The sequence below is a fragment of the Diaphorina citri genome, unplaced genomic scaffold (genome assembly GCF_000475195.1).
Source record: "Diaphorina citri unplaced genomic scaffold, Diaci psyllid genome assembly version 1.1 scaffold607, whole genome shotgun sequence".
Lineage (NCBI taxonomy): Eukaryota > Metazoa > Arthropoda > Insecta > Hemiptera > Psyllidae > Diaphorina > Diaphorina citri.
In genome coordinates this window covers 60959-75996 of record NW_007378041.1, presented here as the reverse complement: position 1 = coordinate 75996, position 15038 = coordinate 60959, and the positions used below count along the sequence as shown (strand labels likewise).

At 39.4% G+C, this 15038-nt stretch overlaps 2 protein-coding genes across 2 annotated transcripts in view; both read right to left on the bottom strand.

Annotated features, from left to right (window-relative positions):
* Positions 1 to 6230, bottom strand: part of LOC103510509 — a 10349-nt gene extending 4119 nt beyond the window's left edge. The window contains exons 1-9 of the mRNA XM_026824540.1: positions 5799 to 6230; positions 5069 to 5390; positions 4582 to 4768; positions 4051 to 4258; positions 3640 to 3866; positions 2659 to 2938; positions 2038 to 2165; positions 1493 to 1509; positions 994 to 1303 (exon numbers count right to left, since the gene is read on the bottom strand). Coding sequence (XP_026680341.1) covers positions 994 to 1303; positions 1493 to 1509; positions 2038 to 2165; positions 2659 to 2938; positions 3640 to 3866; positions 4051 to 4258; positions 4582 to 4768; positions 5069 to 5390; positions 5799 to 6087 — 1968 coding nt within the window. The 5' untranslated portion in view covers positions 6088 to 6230. The remainder of the gene's footprint in view (positions 1 to 993; positions 1304 to 1492; positions 1510 to 2037; positions 2166 to 2658; positions 2939 to 3639; positions 3867 to 4050; positions 4259 to 4581; positions 4769 to 5068; positions 5391 to 5798) is intronic.
* A 10-nt stretch (positions 6231 to 6240) lies between these two features.
* Positions 6241 to 12453, bottom strand: LOC113467975. The gene is made up of 7 exons (XM_026824539.1): positions 12316 to 12453; positions 11311 to 11456; positions 9854 to 10260; positions 7692 to 8013; positions 7198 to 7384; positions 6665 to 6872; positions 6241 to 6266 (listed from the first exon to the last, which is right to left on the bottom strand). Exons 1-7 carry the CDS (start codon positions 12451 to 12453, stop codon positions 6241 to 6243), a joined length of 1434 nt encoding a protein of 477 aa, XP_026680340.1.
* Between the last annotated feature and the right edge of the window lie 2585 nt (positions 12454 to 15038).

The window sequence follows — 15038 nt, the reverse complement described above, 5'->3', positions numbered from 1 at the left end:
GAGGAAAAGAGGGAGGGGGGGGAAGAGAGAGAGAGAGAGACAGGGAGGGGGAGAAAGAGAGAGAGAGACAGAGAAATAGGGAGGGGGAGAAAGAGAGAGAGAGAGAGAGAGACAGAGAAATAGGGAGGGGGAGAGAGAGAAAGAGGGAGAGAGAGAGAGACAGGGAGGGGGAGAAAGAGAGAGAGAGAGAAAGGGGCTCGCTCAAGATTTATTATTTTTATTATTATTTATCTTTTTTTGTGCTGTCTGGGTTCTTTCAGTACATTACTAAAAATAAAAAAAAAAAAAATAAAAAAAAACTGGTACTTACCCTAGCAGCAAACATGCGAGCCAAACACACCAGAATAGAAACGTGGAGTGAGTTATGTGCAATGTTTCGCACCAAACTAACTCCGGCCAGAATTCCTCTATCCTTAGCCGCCTGGGTAGCACTGTGCTCTTGACTCAGGAGCAGAGAGTGGACCTGGAACATTTGAAATTAAAAAGGTAGGTACTTAGGTACTTAATCGATAATGAAAAGGTTGCTAATTGAAAAGGTTGACTTTAACTTGAACCACTATACCACTAACCTTCAAGTCCAGAGTCCACCACGTTAACTACTGCACCACTGAGGTTGGTTTAAAATTGATAAGGTACATACGGCGAGATGGGTATGCTACGACACAGACCACGAGAGTCTAATATAACTTACCTGGGACCACCACTGAGCTTGCTCGGAGCTTACTAGCAGATCGGTCGGAGTAATGTCAGCCGGTAGGAGAGGGGGAGAGGTGGGGTTTACCCCTCCTGTGTGACCTTGAAGATGGGAGAGGGCGCAGAACACTGGAAGAGGGGGGGGGCAGAAGAGAGAAATAAAGTTTAAGAATCAATTTCGATGCACAAAAAAAAAGTAAAAAGCAAAAATCAAGGATTACAAATCACTTTCATAAATAAATATAGGTATCATCTACTCTTTACTTTCTACTACATACGTATGTATAATTTTTTTCTTACCTTGGTAGCCAGGGAGCTCAAATTCTCCGTTATGTTCTTAATGACATCCGTTTTGTCCTGCACCAAATCCTTAATACTCTCCAGGATGCTCAAATACTTCTCATGCATCTCATTGAGCTGGCCGGCCATGCCATCGAGCCGCTCATTGAGCCCAGCCACTGAGCGAGCCAGCTCGTGGCTCGAGCCGGGCTCGGGGCGTTCTGCCCGCTCAAACTGGTCCTGCAGTCGCTTGAGCCGCTCGAGAATGAGCTCAACTTGAGCTTCCAGGGCTTTGTTGGAGGCAGAGTGGTTGGACAGGAGCATGGAGTTACCGGCCATGCCATGGAGCCGCTCATTGAGCCCAGCCACTGAGCGAGCCAGCTCGTGGCTCGAGCTGGGCTCGGGACGTTCTGCCCGCTCAAACTGGTCCTGCAGTCGCTTGAGCCGTTCGAGAATGAGCTCAACTTGAGCTTCCAGGGCTTTGTTGGAAGCGGAGTGATTGGACAGAAGCATGGAGTTGAGATTTGATGGCTCTGGCTGCGAACGAGAAAGCACATAATAAAAATTATTAAAAAGATAAGAAAATAAAGTAGTCTCCGTGGCCGAGTGGGTATCACACTAGGCTTGTACGCAGGAGGCCCGGGTTCGATTCCCGGCGGGGCCGAAGTTTTTTCGGCTCTGTGCTTGGATTTCGGGGTGCAGTCAGCCTCGTGAGGACAATTCAGTAGCTAATTTATCCGAGTAGCGACCAGGAAATTGATTGCAAAGGTAGCACTTAGTAATGCTGTGATACCCATTTGTGATAGCAATTCAGTAGCTAATTTATCCGAGTAGCGACCAGGAAATTGATTGCAAAGGTAGCACTTAGTAATGCTGTGATACCCACTTGTGAAAAGGCTCTGCTTTACCACAAATAAATTCACGATTTTATTATTTGATTTTGACTTTTTACTTACAGAGAAATACAGCCGCGTAGAGTTGTTATGGCGTAGAATATTGTTGGGATAGTGACGATTATTGGTACTCAGACGATTATTGGTACACTGAGGTGGATTGAATACTTACAGAGAAATACAGCCTGGTAGAGTTGTTATGGCGTATTCTGGCGTATTCTGTTCTGACGGAGAGATCGGCCTGGCCTCGTTGTGTTACAAATGAGGAGCCTGATAGGTTCAGAGTGCTTTGATCCGCGCCTGAAACACATAGTACAGAGGTAAGGTCCGTTCTCACTTGTCCTGAGTTTCATCCGAATTTCAAAACAGCTACTACATTAGACTCGTATGGTCTGTGTCGTAGCATGCCCATCCCGTAGTATGCCTCTCATCAGATGGACGATACGCAATACTTCCCATAAGTAACCCGTTGAAATATGTATTTGCAATCGAAAAATGAGTGCAAATTTTTGTCGATGGTGGGATTCGAACCCGGAACCTTCTGCATGGCAAGCAAGCGCGTTACCACTGGGCTAACCGTGCTAACTTGTGGCGAGTTTCATCCGATTTCCCAACAGTCATTTGAACTTGAACTAATGAGTCTTTTTTCATTCCGAAAAAAAAAAAGAAATAATAATAATAAATGTAGGAACGGAAATTTCTATAAAGAACACTCCACAGAATGAATTCATTTTTCTGTATGTTAATAGAAAGTCGTGTGACATTCCCTCCCTCTACTTTCCCTTTCCCTCACCATCAGTCGTCTCCAATTTCATTTCCACATCACTCAGAAGATCCAAAATCCTCGCGCCCAGATCGGGATAGTAGGAGGGAGCGTTGAGCTCCGAATCCAGTCTCGCCTGCGCGCCTACCAGACTCTCCTTGGCTTTCTGGAGAAAGAGGAAGTACTTGTGCGAGGGCGATGGTCCTTCCCCTCGGCCTCCGTTAAGGGAGAGTAGCGAGGAGTTGAGAATGGAGGAGTCCGCCGCGGAGGAAGCGTTGTACAGTTCGTCTTCCGCGAGTTTGACGTAGATCTGAAACCGAGAAGGGGGAGTTTTGCGATGAGGGAGCACATAGAGGGAAAAGAACTATGGTGGATTTCACCAATATTTATTCAGTCATTAGAACTCCTGTTAAGGTAACAACCAGTTAAGTTCCATTTAATTTGTATTGGCTTAACAGGGCTGTTAAGCTAACGGGCTGTTTGAGGCTGAAAAGAAGGTTGGTGAAATCCACCATTAATGAGAGATTTCACTACCTAATGGGAAAATTTTTGATTACAAATCACTTTCATAAATAAATATAGGTATCATCTACTCTTTACTTTCTACTACATACGTATGTATAATTTTTTTCTTTTTTTTCTAATTTTTTCCAAGGGAGCTGTTTGTTTTTCTTTCATTTTTTGTCTTCACCGCAATTGAAGTTGAAGCACACCTTGAAGCACAAAGTCTCTTACTTGGAACCCATAGATTATGCTGATTATCTAATGTTGATGATTAAGCAAAAAGCTGCTCACAAATAGGACTTTAAGCGTCCCTGCTTTATTACTATTATTGTGGTCAAATTCTCAAACAGTGTTGATCCATCCCTCAGCTGGGATTGAAGCCATGCCCTCCTTACTTCCAGTGAACGTCTTTACCACAAACACAAAGTTTAAGGATTCAAAAATAGAACTTTTTAAAATCTTTTTTTCATAAACTTTAAAAAAATCCAACTTAATTACAATTCTCACGTCTGTGTTAAAAATCTCCTTACCTGATGCATAAAGGAAAGCGTCCACGTCCAAACTGCACAGGTTCATATGGGTGAGGTGGATATTGCGAGCCGCAAACTGAATCTTAGACGCCACCTGTGTTGCTTTGAATGAGGGAGGTGGTAGGGACGAGTCGCTTCCTAGCATCAGACTGACACCTAGCCATACCATGTGATGTAGAGAGTAAGGATGTGATAACTCGGTGCCTGAAACTAAATAGAGCGAGTCACAAATTGCATCTTAGACGCCACCTGTGTTGCTTTGAATGAGGGACGAGTCACTTCCTAACATCAAATGTAGAGGGGAATTTAAAGATTGCAATTACATCACATTGAAATGGGGGACTTTTCTTACGAAATTCCTGTGTGCTGAAAACAAATGAAAACTCACCATAAACAAATCCGTACTTCTTCAACATCCCAAGGAACAGGGAACACTGGGAGATTCGATAGTTAGTCTCTGCCTTCATCTCATCAATATTGTCCGGCCCTGATGTCCCGTGGGATTTGGGATCAAACTCGAGCACCAGGCCTGGATTCAGGGCAAGGAGAAGAGGGGGCACACAGCCAGACAACTTTTCCTTGAATGAGTCAGGATTCTGTAAAAAGAGAGAAAAGAGTTAAGATTCTTCTTCTTTGTGTACCATGTCCATTACTGGACATTGGAATGGACATTGGTAATCAAATTGGGCTTAGGCACAAAAAAAAAAGTCAGAACATGGATTTTTATACATTGTACCTTAGAACCATTTTAGTGTTACTTTAAGTAAGGAAAGTGTGATCACAAAATTTCTGTCCCCTGCTCTGAACCTTTTTTCAATAGCTGCATGCTTCTTTGATAAGCCATTGATAAACTTTTTTAAGCCATAAAGAAGCTGTCAACAAAACCATTTTTAGAAGCAAGTATCAAGGCAAAACTTACAGAGACCAAAGCATGATCAAGAACTGATCCTGGGTGATTAACTGGCTGAGTTTTCTTGAGTAGAAGGAGGAGAGAGTAGAAGCAAAGCTGTGCTGAATAATGCTGCATGATCAGCTTCTCACTCAGACTGGCTGACTGATCAAAATTGGGAACACTTGATCTGTATTTGTACAGGACCTCGTCAAACCTGGAAACAAAGTTGGACACAGGGTTAAGTCTGATTACCTTCTTACATGACCCTTTTCTTATTTGATGAAAAGGGTTTAAATTATTAATCTTTCAAGGGTACAATTTCACAAGAAAAAAGTTTTCCTATCTTGTAGGAAATTTGGGACCTTGAAAAGTAGCTTCCATGATAAAATAAGTAATAGTAGGAAAGTTAGGTAGGTAACAATTAACAGGGTACTACTTTTTTTGTCTGCCTCATAGACATTCCTGAGGGAGAAAATGAACCAAGCTCAAATAAATAAAAAATAACTCAACTTACAAGGACAAGCTCTTCTCCAAGTCTGCCACCTCCTTGCCTTTCCGTTGGTATGCAAACTTAATCTCCTTCTCAACATTGTGCAAATAGTTCTCATAGAACTTTGTCTTTCCTTCGTCACCCCACAGATTTGCCTTTGCCTGGTATGCTTCGTACTGCTGACATATGTCAACAATCTCATTGTACCACACATATTCTTGTGTCCACTTTTTCTTGGTTTTATTCATAGTTAGAACATAGGCACCCATGATTCGTCCGGAAGTTTTGTATAACCTCAATAGTTTCAGATGAACATCAAGAGATTGAGGATTTGCTTCTAGTTCAGCTGAAAAAAAAGGCAAGATGTTTATAGTGATAGCAAGAGAAATAAGCAGTTGATGGATTAGTAGGATATTTTTTCCATCCTACTGTGAGTAAAAACTTTTGATATTATTATCTTTTTTTAAACACACACACACACGCCTAGGTATTCACTCTTGGTTTAGAATCTAGGTTTGACCTTGACCCTCGAGCAGTTTATTTTTTATTTTAACTTTTACTTAAGTATCCCTGTTCAATTGCAGATTTGGTACAACAGTGATTAGTGTTATTATAGGGTTAGGTTAAATACAAAAAGGAGCTTTTCTTTTCCATGGACATGACTTCTGCATAATTACCATTTTAACTTTTACTTAAGTATCCCTGTTCAATTGCAGATGCCCAGCCCATGGAATTCAAGACACACCCATCTTACCTTTCAAAAGCTCTTCATACTGTTTACTATAGTTCTCATTCCCCTGTGACATTTTCACAAGTTTTTCTTTCAATTTAAATCGCTCGGCAGGTTGGGTGGCCAAATGTTGCTCAATCCTCTCAATCCAATATTTATCCTTTACCAGATCCAACGGAACATCATTGTCAATGGCCAAGGTGGCAAGTTTTTTCAGAACATTTTTGTTGTTCAAATTCAATGACAGGGATACTTTGAACTCCTCGAAGGCTTTGATTTTATTCTCGAGACCTTCGTGGCACTGGCCTAGCATTTCATGACCGGCAGCATCATTGGGCTTTACAGTAAGGAAATGCTGAGCATAGGTTTTGGCTGATTCGTAGTCCTTGATTTTGAAGTACAGATTGGCAATTTTTAATGACTCAACTGATCTCTGCAATACAAAACAAATAAAGAGGAATGACTATCACTGTTTCAAGTCTTTCATGGAACCTTTTTTGAGGGGCAGTCCTTATTATTTCTGGGCATAGTAAAGGGGTTTCAAGTGAAAGATACACTAAGTAGCAATAATATTGCACTAGTTGTTTTGAGCAAGTAGTAATGAACCCACAGTAAGTCACAGGAAATCTCTTGTGGACACCAACTTGTGCAAGATTTCATACAAGTAGACACTATGCTATACCTGTTGCTGAATTGGGGTCTAAAATATTTAAAATTTATCCAAAATGAAAATTCAGGAAAATTGTCCTCAAAGTTTATTCAGGGCATGACAAAACAATTCAGCATCCTTTCAGGGCTTGATACAAGAAGGTTTATTAAGCTGATGGCCCTACTTATACCAATACCAAAATTATAACCACTACATTAGAACTAAACAAATGAAAACTCACCATAAACAAATCCGTACTTCTTCAACATCCCAAGGAACAGGGAACACTGGGAGATTCGATAGTTAGTCTCCGCCTTCATCTCATCAATATTGTCCGGCCCTGATGTCCCATGGGATTTTGGATCAAACTCGAGCACCAGGCCTGGATTCAGGGCAAGGAGAATAGGGGGCACACACCCGGACAACTTTTCCTTGAATGAGTCAGGATTCTGTAAAAAGAGAAAAAAGAGTTAAGATTCTTCTTCTTTGTGTACCATGTCCATTACTGGACATTGGAATGGACATTGGTAATCAAATTGGGCTTAGGCACAAAAAAAAGTCAGAACATGGATTTTTATACATTGTACCTTAGAACCATTTTAGTGTTACTTTAAGTACTTAAGGAAAGTGTGATCACAAAATTTCTGTCCCGTGCTCTGAACCTTTTTTCAATAGCTGCATGCTTCTTTGATAAGCCATTGATGAACTTTTTTAAGCCATAAAGAAGCTGTCAACAAAACCATTTTTAGAAGCAAGTATCAAGGCAAAACTTACAGAGACCAAAGCATGATCAAGTACTGATCCCAGGTGATTGACCGGCTGAGTTTTCTTGAGTAGAAGGAGGAGAGAGTAGAAGCAAAGCTGTGCTGAATAATGCTGCATGACCAGCTTCTCACTCAGACTGGCTGACTGATCGAAATTGGGAACACTTGATCTGTATTTGTACAGGACCTCGTCAAACCTGGAAACAAAGTTGAACACAGGGTTAAGTTTCATTACCTTGTAACATGACCCTTTCCTTCTTAATTGATGAAAAGGGTTTAAATTATTAACTTGTCAAGAGTACAATTTCACAAGAAAAAAGTTTTCCTATCTTGTAGGAAATTTGGGACCCTGAAAAGTAGCTTCCATGATAAAACAAGTAATACTTAGTAGGAAAGTTAGGTAGGTAACAAGTAACAGGGTACTACTTTTTTTGTCTGCCTCATAGACATTCCTGAGGGAGAAAATGAACCAAGCTCAAATAAATAAAAAATAAGTCAACTTACAAGGACAAGCTCTTCTCCAAGTCTGCCACCTCCTTGCCTTTCCGTTGGAATGCAAACTTAATCTCCTTCTCAATGTTGTGCAAATAGTTCTCGTAGAACTTTGTCTTTCCTTCATCACCCCACAGATTTGCCTTTGCCTGGTATGCTTCGTACTGCTGACATATGTCAACAATCTCATTGTACCACACATATTCTTGTGTCCACTTTTTCTTGGTTTTGTTCATTGTTAGAACATAGGCACCCATGATTCGTCCGGAAGTTTTGTACAACCTCAATAGTTTCAGATGAACATCAAGAGATTGAGGATTTGCTTCTAGTTCAGCTGAAAAAAATAAAAATAAATAAATAAATATATATCCTAAATTCCCTGTACTCTCCCATAGTTACCTACCTGACAAATCCAAAGTTGATGTGTCTGCAGAAGAAGATCGCCTGTTGGATAGGGTGCCTAGAACATGATGGACCTTGTACGTGCATTTGTCCAAAGGGGAAGAAAAGTGGCGCGGTATCACATCTGCTCCGTCTGAAATATACGAAATCTCTAGTAGCGCGGTCAAACTTTCTTGATTTGGCGGGGCGGAGCGCTACCGCGCTCCTTAATTCATATCGTTAATCTTCAGACAGTTCAAACACATCAAAGTTCGAGAAAAGAACTAACCAACTCCGTTCATATGGCAATAAATTTAGAAAATTGAGACTAGAAAAATTTACCTAAGTTGAGAAATCGACCCAACCATCTGAACTCTCAAGGTAGAAACACACTATCACGTATCAAGTGAGCTGATAGTAGATTACTTTTAACAGTTCAACCCAGTATAGTAATTTTATTCATGACGTACCCAGACAGATTATACCTGTCTATGGAAAGCGGCAAATAAAATATATGGAAAGCGGCATACCCCGGTGACTTCCCAAAACCCCTTGCAAATATTATGAGAATATCCCCTGCTCTGAACCTTTTTTCAATAGCTGCATGCTTCTTTGATAAGCCATTGATAAACTTTTTTAAGCCATAAAGAAGCTGTCAACAAAACCATTTTTAGAAGCAAGTATCAAGGCAAAACTTACAGAGACCAAAGCATGATCAAGAACTGATCCTGGGTGATTAACTGGCTGAGTTTTCTTGAGTAGAAGGAGGAGAGAGTAGAAGCAAAGCTGTGCTGAATAATGCTGCATGATCAGCTTCTCACTCAGACTGGCTGACTGATCAAAATTGGGAACACTTGATCTGTATTTGTACAGGACCTCGTCAAACCTGGAAACAAAGTTGGACACAGGGTTAAGTCTGATTACCTTCTTACATGACCCTTTTCTTATTTGATGAAAAGGGTTTAAATTATTAATCTTTCAAGGGTACAATTTCACAAGAAAAAAGTTTTCCTATCTTGTAGGAAATTTGGGACCTTGAAAAGTAGCTTCCATGATAAAATAAGTAATAGTAGGAAAGTTAGGTAGGTAACAATTAACAGGGTACTACTTTTTTTGTCTGCCTCATAGACATTCCTGAGGGAGAAAATGAACCAAGCTCAAATAAATAAAAAATAACTCAACTTACAAGGACAAGCTCTTCTCCAAGTCTGCCACCTCCTTGCCTTTCCGTTGGTATGCAAACTTAATCTCCTTCTCAACATTGTGCAAATAGTTCTCATAGAACTTTGTCTTTCCTTCGTCACCCCACAGATTTGCCTTTGCCTGGTATGCTTCGTACTGCTGACATATGTCAACAATCTCATTGTACCACACATATTCTTGTGTCCACTTTTTCTTGGTTTTATTCATAGTTAGAACATAGGCACCCATGATTCGTCCGGAAGTTTTGTATAACCTCAATAGTTTCAGATGAACATCAAGAGATTGAGGATTTGCTTCTAGTTCAGCTGAAAAAAAAGGCAAGATGTTTATAGTGATAGCAAGAGAAATAAGCAGTTGATGGATTAGTAGGATATTTTTTCCATCCTACTGTGAGTAAAAACTTTTGATATTATTATCTTTTTTTAAACACACACACACACGCCTAGGTATTCACTCTTGGTTTAGAATCTAGGTTTGACCTTGACCCTCGAGCAGTTTATTTTTTATTTTAACTTTTACTTAAGTATCCCTGTTCAATTGCAGATTTGGTACAAGCCCAGCCCATGGAATTCAAGACACACCCATCTTACCTTTCAAAAGCTCTTCATACTGTTTACTATAGTTCTCATTCCCCTGTGACATTTTCACAAGTTTTTCTTTCAATTTAAATCGCTCGGCAGGTTGGGTGGCCAAATGTTGCTCAATCCTCTCAATCCAATATTTATCCTTTACCAGATCCAACGGAACATCATTGTCAATGGCCAAGGTGGCAAGTTTTTTCAGAACATTTTTGTTGTTCAAATTCAATGACAGGGATACTTTGAACTCCTCGAAGGCTTTGATTTTATTCTCGAGACCTTCGTGGCACTGGCCTAGCATTTCATGACCGGCAGCATCATTGGGCTTTACAGTAAGGAAATGCTGAGCATAGGTTTTGGCTGATTCGTAGTCCTTGATTTTGAAGTACAGATTGGCAATTTTTAATGACTCAACTGATCTCTGCAATACAAAACAAAGAAAGAGGAATGACTATCACTGTTTCAAGTCTCATGGAACCTTTTTTGAGGGGCAGTCCTTATTATTTCTGGGCATAGTAAAGGGGTTTCAAGTGAAAGATACACTAAGTAGCAATAATATTGCACTACCTAGTTGTCTTGAGCGAGTAGTAATGAACCCACAGTAAGTCACAGGAAATCTCTTTATTAGAAGTAGACACTATGCTATTAAACCCTAAATTCTTTCAACTCTATGCGATGGGTACAATGCCATCCCACAGGCACAGAACGTAAAATAAAGAATGTACAAATGATTGGCCTATCAATTTCTACCCCACATAGATTTTATACACATCTTTGTGGGAGAGATAAGAAAATCTCTCAGCATGACAGCATTTCACAACATTGCCATGAGCAACCCATAGCAAGAGAAATAAGCAGTTGATGGATTAGTAGGATATTTTTTCCATCCTACTGTGAGTAAAAACTTTTGATATTATTATCTAAAGAAAAACACACACACACACACACACACACACACACATGCCTAGGTATTCACTCTTGGTTTAGAATCTAGGTTTGACCTTGACCCTCCAGCAGTTTATTTTTTATTTTAACGGTACTTGTGCAGAAGTCACGTCCGTGGAATATTGCTACCAAAGGAACTGGCACAAACGAGCATTGACCCTGGTTAAAAAAAAAAAAAAAAAAAAAAAACAAAAAAAAACAAAAAAAAAAAAAACAAAACAAAACAAAATCAGGTGAAAAATAAAGGGAAAACTTTTTTAAGATGTACCATGATCCATGCCTGTTCAAGAACGGAAAGAAAATTTCAGCCCTGGCCGGGAATCAAACCCAGCACTTCCGGGTTGAGTCAGTGCTTTTAACGACTTGGCCACAGAGGTGGGCTATGGGAAAACTAATAACAAGTAAAAAAAAAAAAATGGGGGGGGGAATCAACATTTGGGCTTTGTTTGGCTACCCATCAAAATCTCATGTTCTCGTTCTCTAAATTTCCCGTTTATACCGGGTCGCTCTAAATCTCATCTTACCTAAACAGGGTGTCATCGACGCCGGAGATGTTCTTGTTCTTCTCCAACCGTTGTAGTGACGGCAGTGCACACTCCCAATAGTGTTGACTGCGCGTTTCCAACGCTCTTACTTGATCCTGTACAGAAGCGGACCTCAAATCTGAAGCCTGCAATCGAAATGAAAATAATAATTTGAAAGTCACGCGGGAGACCCGGATTCGATTCTCGACGGGGTCAAAAATTTGTACAATGCAAATGATTGATTAATGATTCCGTGACTGGCTGTAGCGGGGACCACTCAGCCTTGTGAGGAAAATGAGAAGGTATGTATAAAACAAATGCACATAGCGACCGGTGCCAGCAGGGTGGGTAAACAGATGGTTATTCTGCCCAAAAATCACTGGAAAGTAAAAAAAAAAAAAAAAATATTGACTCGGCTGAAATCGAACCCGGGACCTCTGGAGTGCGAGCCTGGTATGATACCCACTCGATCACGGAGGAAATATTTTGAATAGCATTACTTTTCTTTTGAAAAAAATCGAAGTATAAAAAGATATAAATGAGCAGTTTACAGCAGGCACCAACAGGGAACAAAATGTGTAGTGCTAAATACTATGCGCTAAATAAAATAAAGCCTCACCATGTTCTGGGCGTAGATTGCAGAGCTGGGCCACAGTTAGAGGTACATCGGAGGGAGACTTGTGTTTAGCGCTAACCAACTCCGTTCATATGGCAATAAATTTAGAAAATTGAGACTAGAAAAATTTACCTAAGTTGAGAAATCGACCCAACCATCTGATCTGAACTCTCAAGGTAGAAACACACTAACTATCACGTATCTACGTATCAAGTGAGCTATATAATAGATTACTTTTAACAGTTCAACCCAGTATAGTAATTTTATTCATGACGTACCCAGACAGATTACCTGTCTTGGGAAATATATATTATGGAAACCGGCATACCCCGGTGACTTCCCAAAACCCTTTGCAAATATTATGAGAATTTTGATTTTTGGTGCGATACAAAACCTTCAGAGTTTTCCAGGCGGGGCTCCTGCTGTTTGTCCGGATACTTTATGATTTTCACTTCCTCGTTGATGATGGCTTTGGAGTCTGGCAGACACATGGCAAGTAGGAAAACCCATCTAGACGCACTGAGCATCGCTGAAAACAGGATAGAAAATTCAAAATGATCGAGCCAAAATCAAGGCTGAGAAAAAGGCCGATGACATCTAAATGTGTATTGTAAAAAAATAATAATAAGATAAAAAAAAGATCAATATAGCATTCTGTTAGAAGAAATAGAGCAGGTTCTATTACCTTTTTGTTTTCAAATGTCGAAAAAGTTTACAAGAAAATCAATGTACAACGTGAATCTAATAAAAAATTGAGAATTAAATTCAAACAAAACTGTATGTGTCCACTGACGTCCTAACGTAATCTTACACTGAACTGAAAACTGAACACGAAAAGTTTCACTACTATTCTTGAAACAATTGAAATTTTACATAGCGGATTCCACGATTGTGTGTTTTTTGATGCAGTAAAGTAGGTAGGTATGCACATTGAACATATACCCTACATTACATACCAACAAGAAGTTAAAGAAGTACCAAACAAATTTCACTCGAGACTTAAATTTCGCGATCTACTTAGAAGTGAAGTTATCGCGATTCTTTGGGACAATTGGGACTCAGAACCGGTTGACTGATTTGAATAGGGCTTTTGTAAAGCTTAGGAACCAGATGTTCGCTAGACTGAGTAAATAGGCACTGGTCTTGATGATTATGAAAGTACGTTCTGAATCTGACTAAAGAGAAAGATTACCTAAGAATATTATTTTTCTCTCTTCTTCAGAGGTAATATTTTAACCCTTTAATGTCCAAAAAAAGTCTCGAATTTTCTTCAGCGAGTGCAAACAGTGTTCTTCCGTGTATTGTGCGCAGGTAGAAATTAGGATTATTAGGAATTATCTCCGGTGGATGGTGGATCTCTATTTGAATTCGACAGTATAAAAAAACCAAAAAGATCGCCAAGTATAATGTCGGGTGACCGTCTGAGAAATTCATGGTTGACTTTCTGGAGTTAGCGGGTTCACACAATCACTTGAGGACAGTGAAGAACATCCTAATCATGATCGGTCACACCATTGGTCAAGAGGGTTAAGAAGTTGAAGATGCGTCATGGATGTAGTCACTACAATTTGTAGTGTATGTAGTAATTGTACCAAATATAAATAACTCACTCTTATTCAATACAAGTAGGTAGTAGGTATCTACCTACCTCTAATACCTACCCGGCATTTAGTTACTGATGAAATGATAACGACTGTTCCTTTAATATAATTCTCTTTGGTCCTTAAAATTTTCATTTCTCTAATACTCGTACATTTATCTTCTTTTTCTTCTCTCATTTAGATATCTTTATATCACACTCTCTTATATTTTTTTTTCTTTCTTTCTCTTACCCTCTCTTTGTATTCACATATCTGCTTTTATCTCTTCTTTTAAGCTCTCTCTCTCTCTCATATCTTATTTGTCTGTTTTCTCACTCATCCTTTCACACACATACCTACTCTCTCTTTCCCTCTCATCTTTTTTCTTCTTCTCCTCCTCTTTTACATTTCTTCTCCTGTTTATTATCTTCCTCCTTCTTCTCCTTCTTTTTTTACGCTCCTGTTCCTTCGCCTACCTCTTCTCTTCCCTCTTCTTCTTCTCCTCGTCCTTCTTTCTCCTTCTTCTCTTTTATCTCTCCCTCAATAAAATTCTCTCCCCTCTCAGTTTTCAATCTTTTCCCCTCCACACATCCCTCTTCCCTCTCTCCATTTTTCCTTTGTCTTGTTCAAGTTCCATTATTTTAGCACAAAAATAATATTTCGAGAAGAATTCATTCCTCTTTTGTTCGAATATTTCTCCCTCTGCTTTGTATGGATATTATTTATTATCAATATTTTTACTGTTTTTTTTTTATGTGAAGGCAACATATATAAATATTTTCTATTGTTTTTAGTGATATCCGCTACAAAAAAAAAAAAAAAAAAAAAAAAAAAAAAAAATGTTTACAAAATTAGTTTGAGAAGAATTTGATAGATCGACTTTTTGATCACATACCTAATCATAACTAGAGTTCTAAAGGCTAGTCTAAATAAGGATAAGGCCGAAAAAAGTACCTATACACCGTGGGGAATCGAACCTGGACTTCCCGCGTGCTAGTGTGATGAGTATTAGGTTAGGGACACTGTCTCACAGTGGCTATCTTCTTCCAGCAAGGCAGCAAGTTCTAGCCTTCCACTTAAGAGGCATAATTAATGCACCATAAGAAGAGTATGACTGTATAGAGTAGTGTAGGTAGGTATATTAAAGAAAGTACTAGGTATAGGGTAGTAGCTAACATCGTATGAAGTTGGTAATAGTTTCTGTTCCGTCAACCGTCACATCCAGATCTTGTATCTTGACTGAACACAAAAGAATTTATTATATGTATCTTTACTTTAAATCAGACATTCACAAGGTATTTATAACGTAGCGGTAGGTACTTGGGACATGCTAATCTAAAATATTATGTGGACCTTTTTTTAATCTTTTTAAAAAACCTGGAATACCCCTACGCTTTATGTATAGTATGAGGGGTAACATTGTTACCTAACTAATTGTTGCTTCTGATGATAGATGGATTTTTACCTAGAAACCAATAAAAATAACTCAAAGGGCGAGGTAAGTCTCGTCAAGATAAAAATAGCCAAGAGCT

Excerpts from the sequence above, each read along its gene's own strand:
- LOC113467975 (XM_026824539.1), bottom strand. The coding sequence starts at position 12,453 with ATGCTCAGTGCGTCTAGATGGGTTTTCCTACTTGCCATGTGTCTGCCA. Across the intron at positions 8,014-9,853 it reads GTATGAAGAGCTTTTGAAAG|CTGAACTAGAAGCAAATCCT; the intron begins GTAAGATGGGTG and ends TATTTTTTTCAG. Across the intron at positions 7,385-7,691 it reads TTGGAGAAGAGCTTGTCCTT|GTTTGACGAGGTCCTGTACA; the intron begins GTAAGTTGACTT and ends CTTTGTTTCCAG.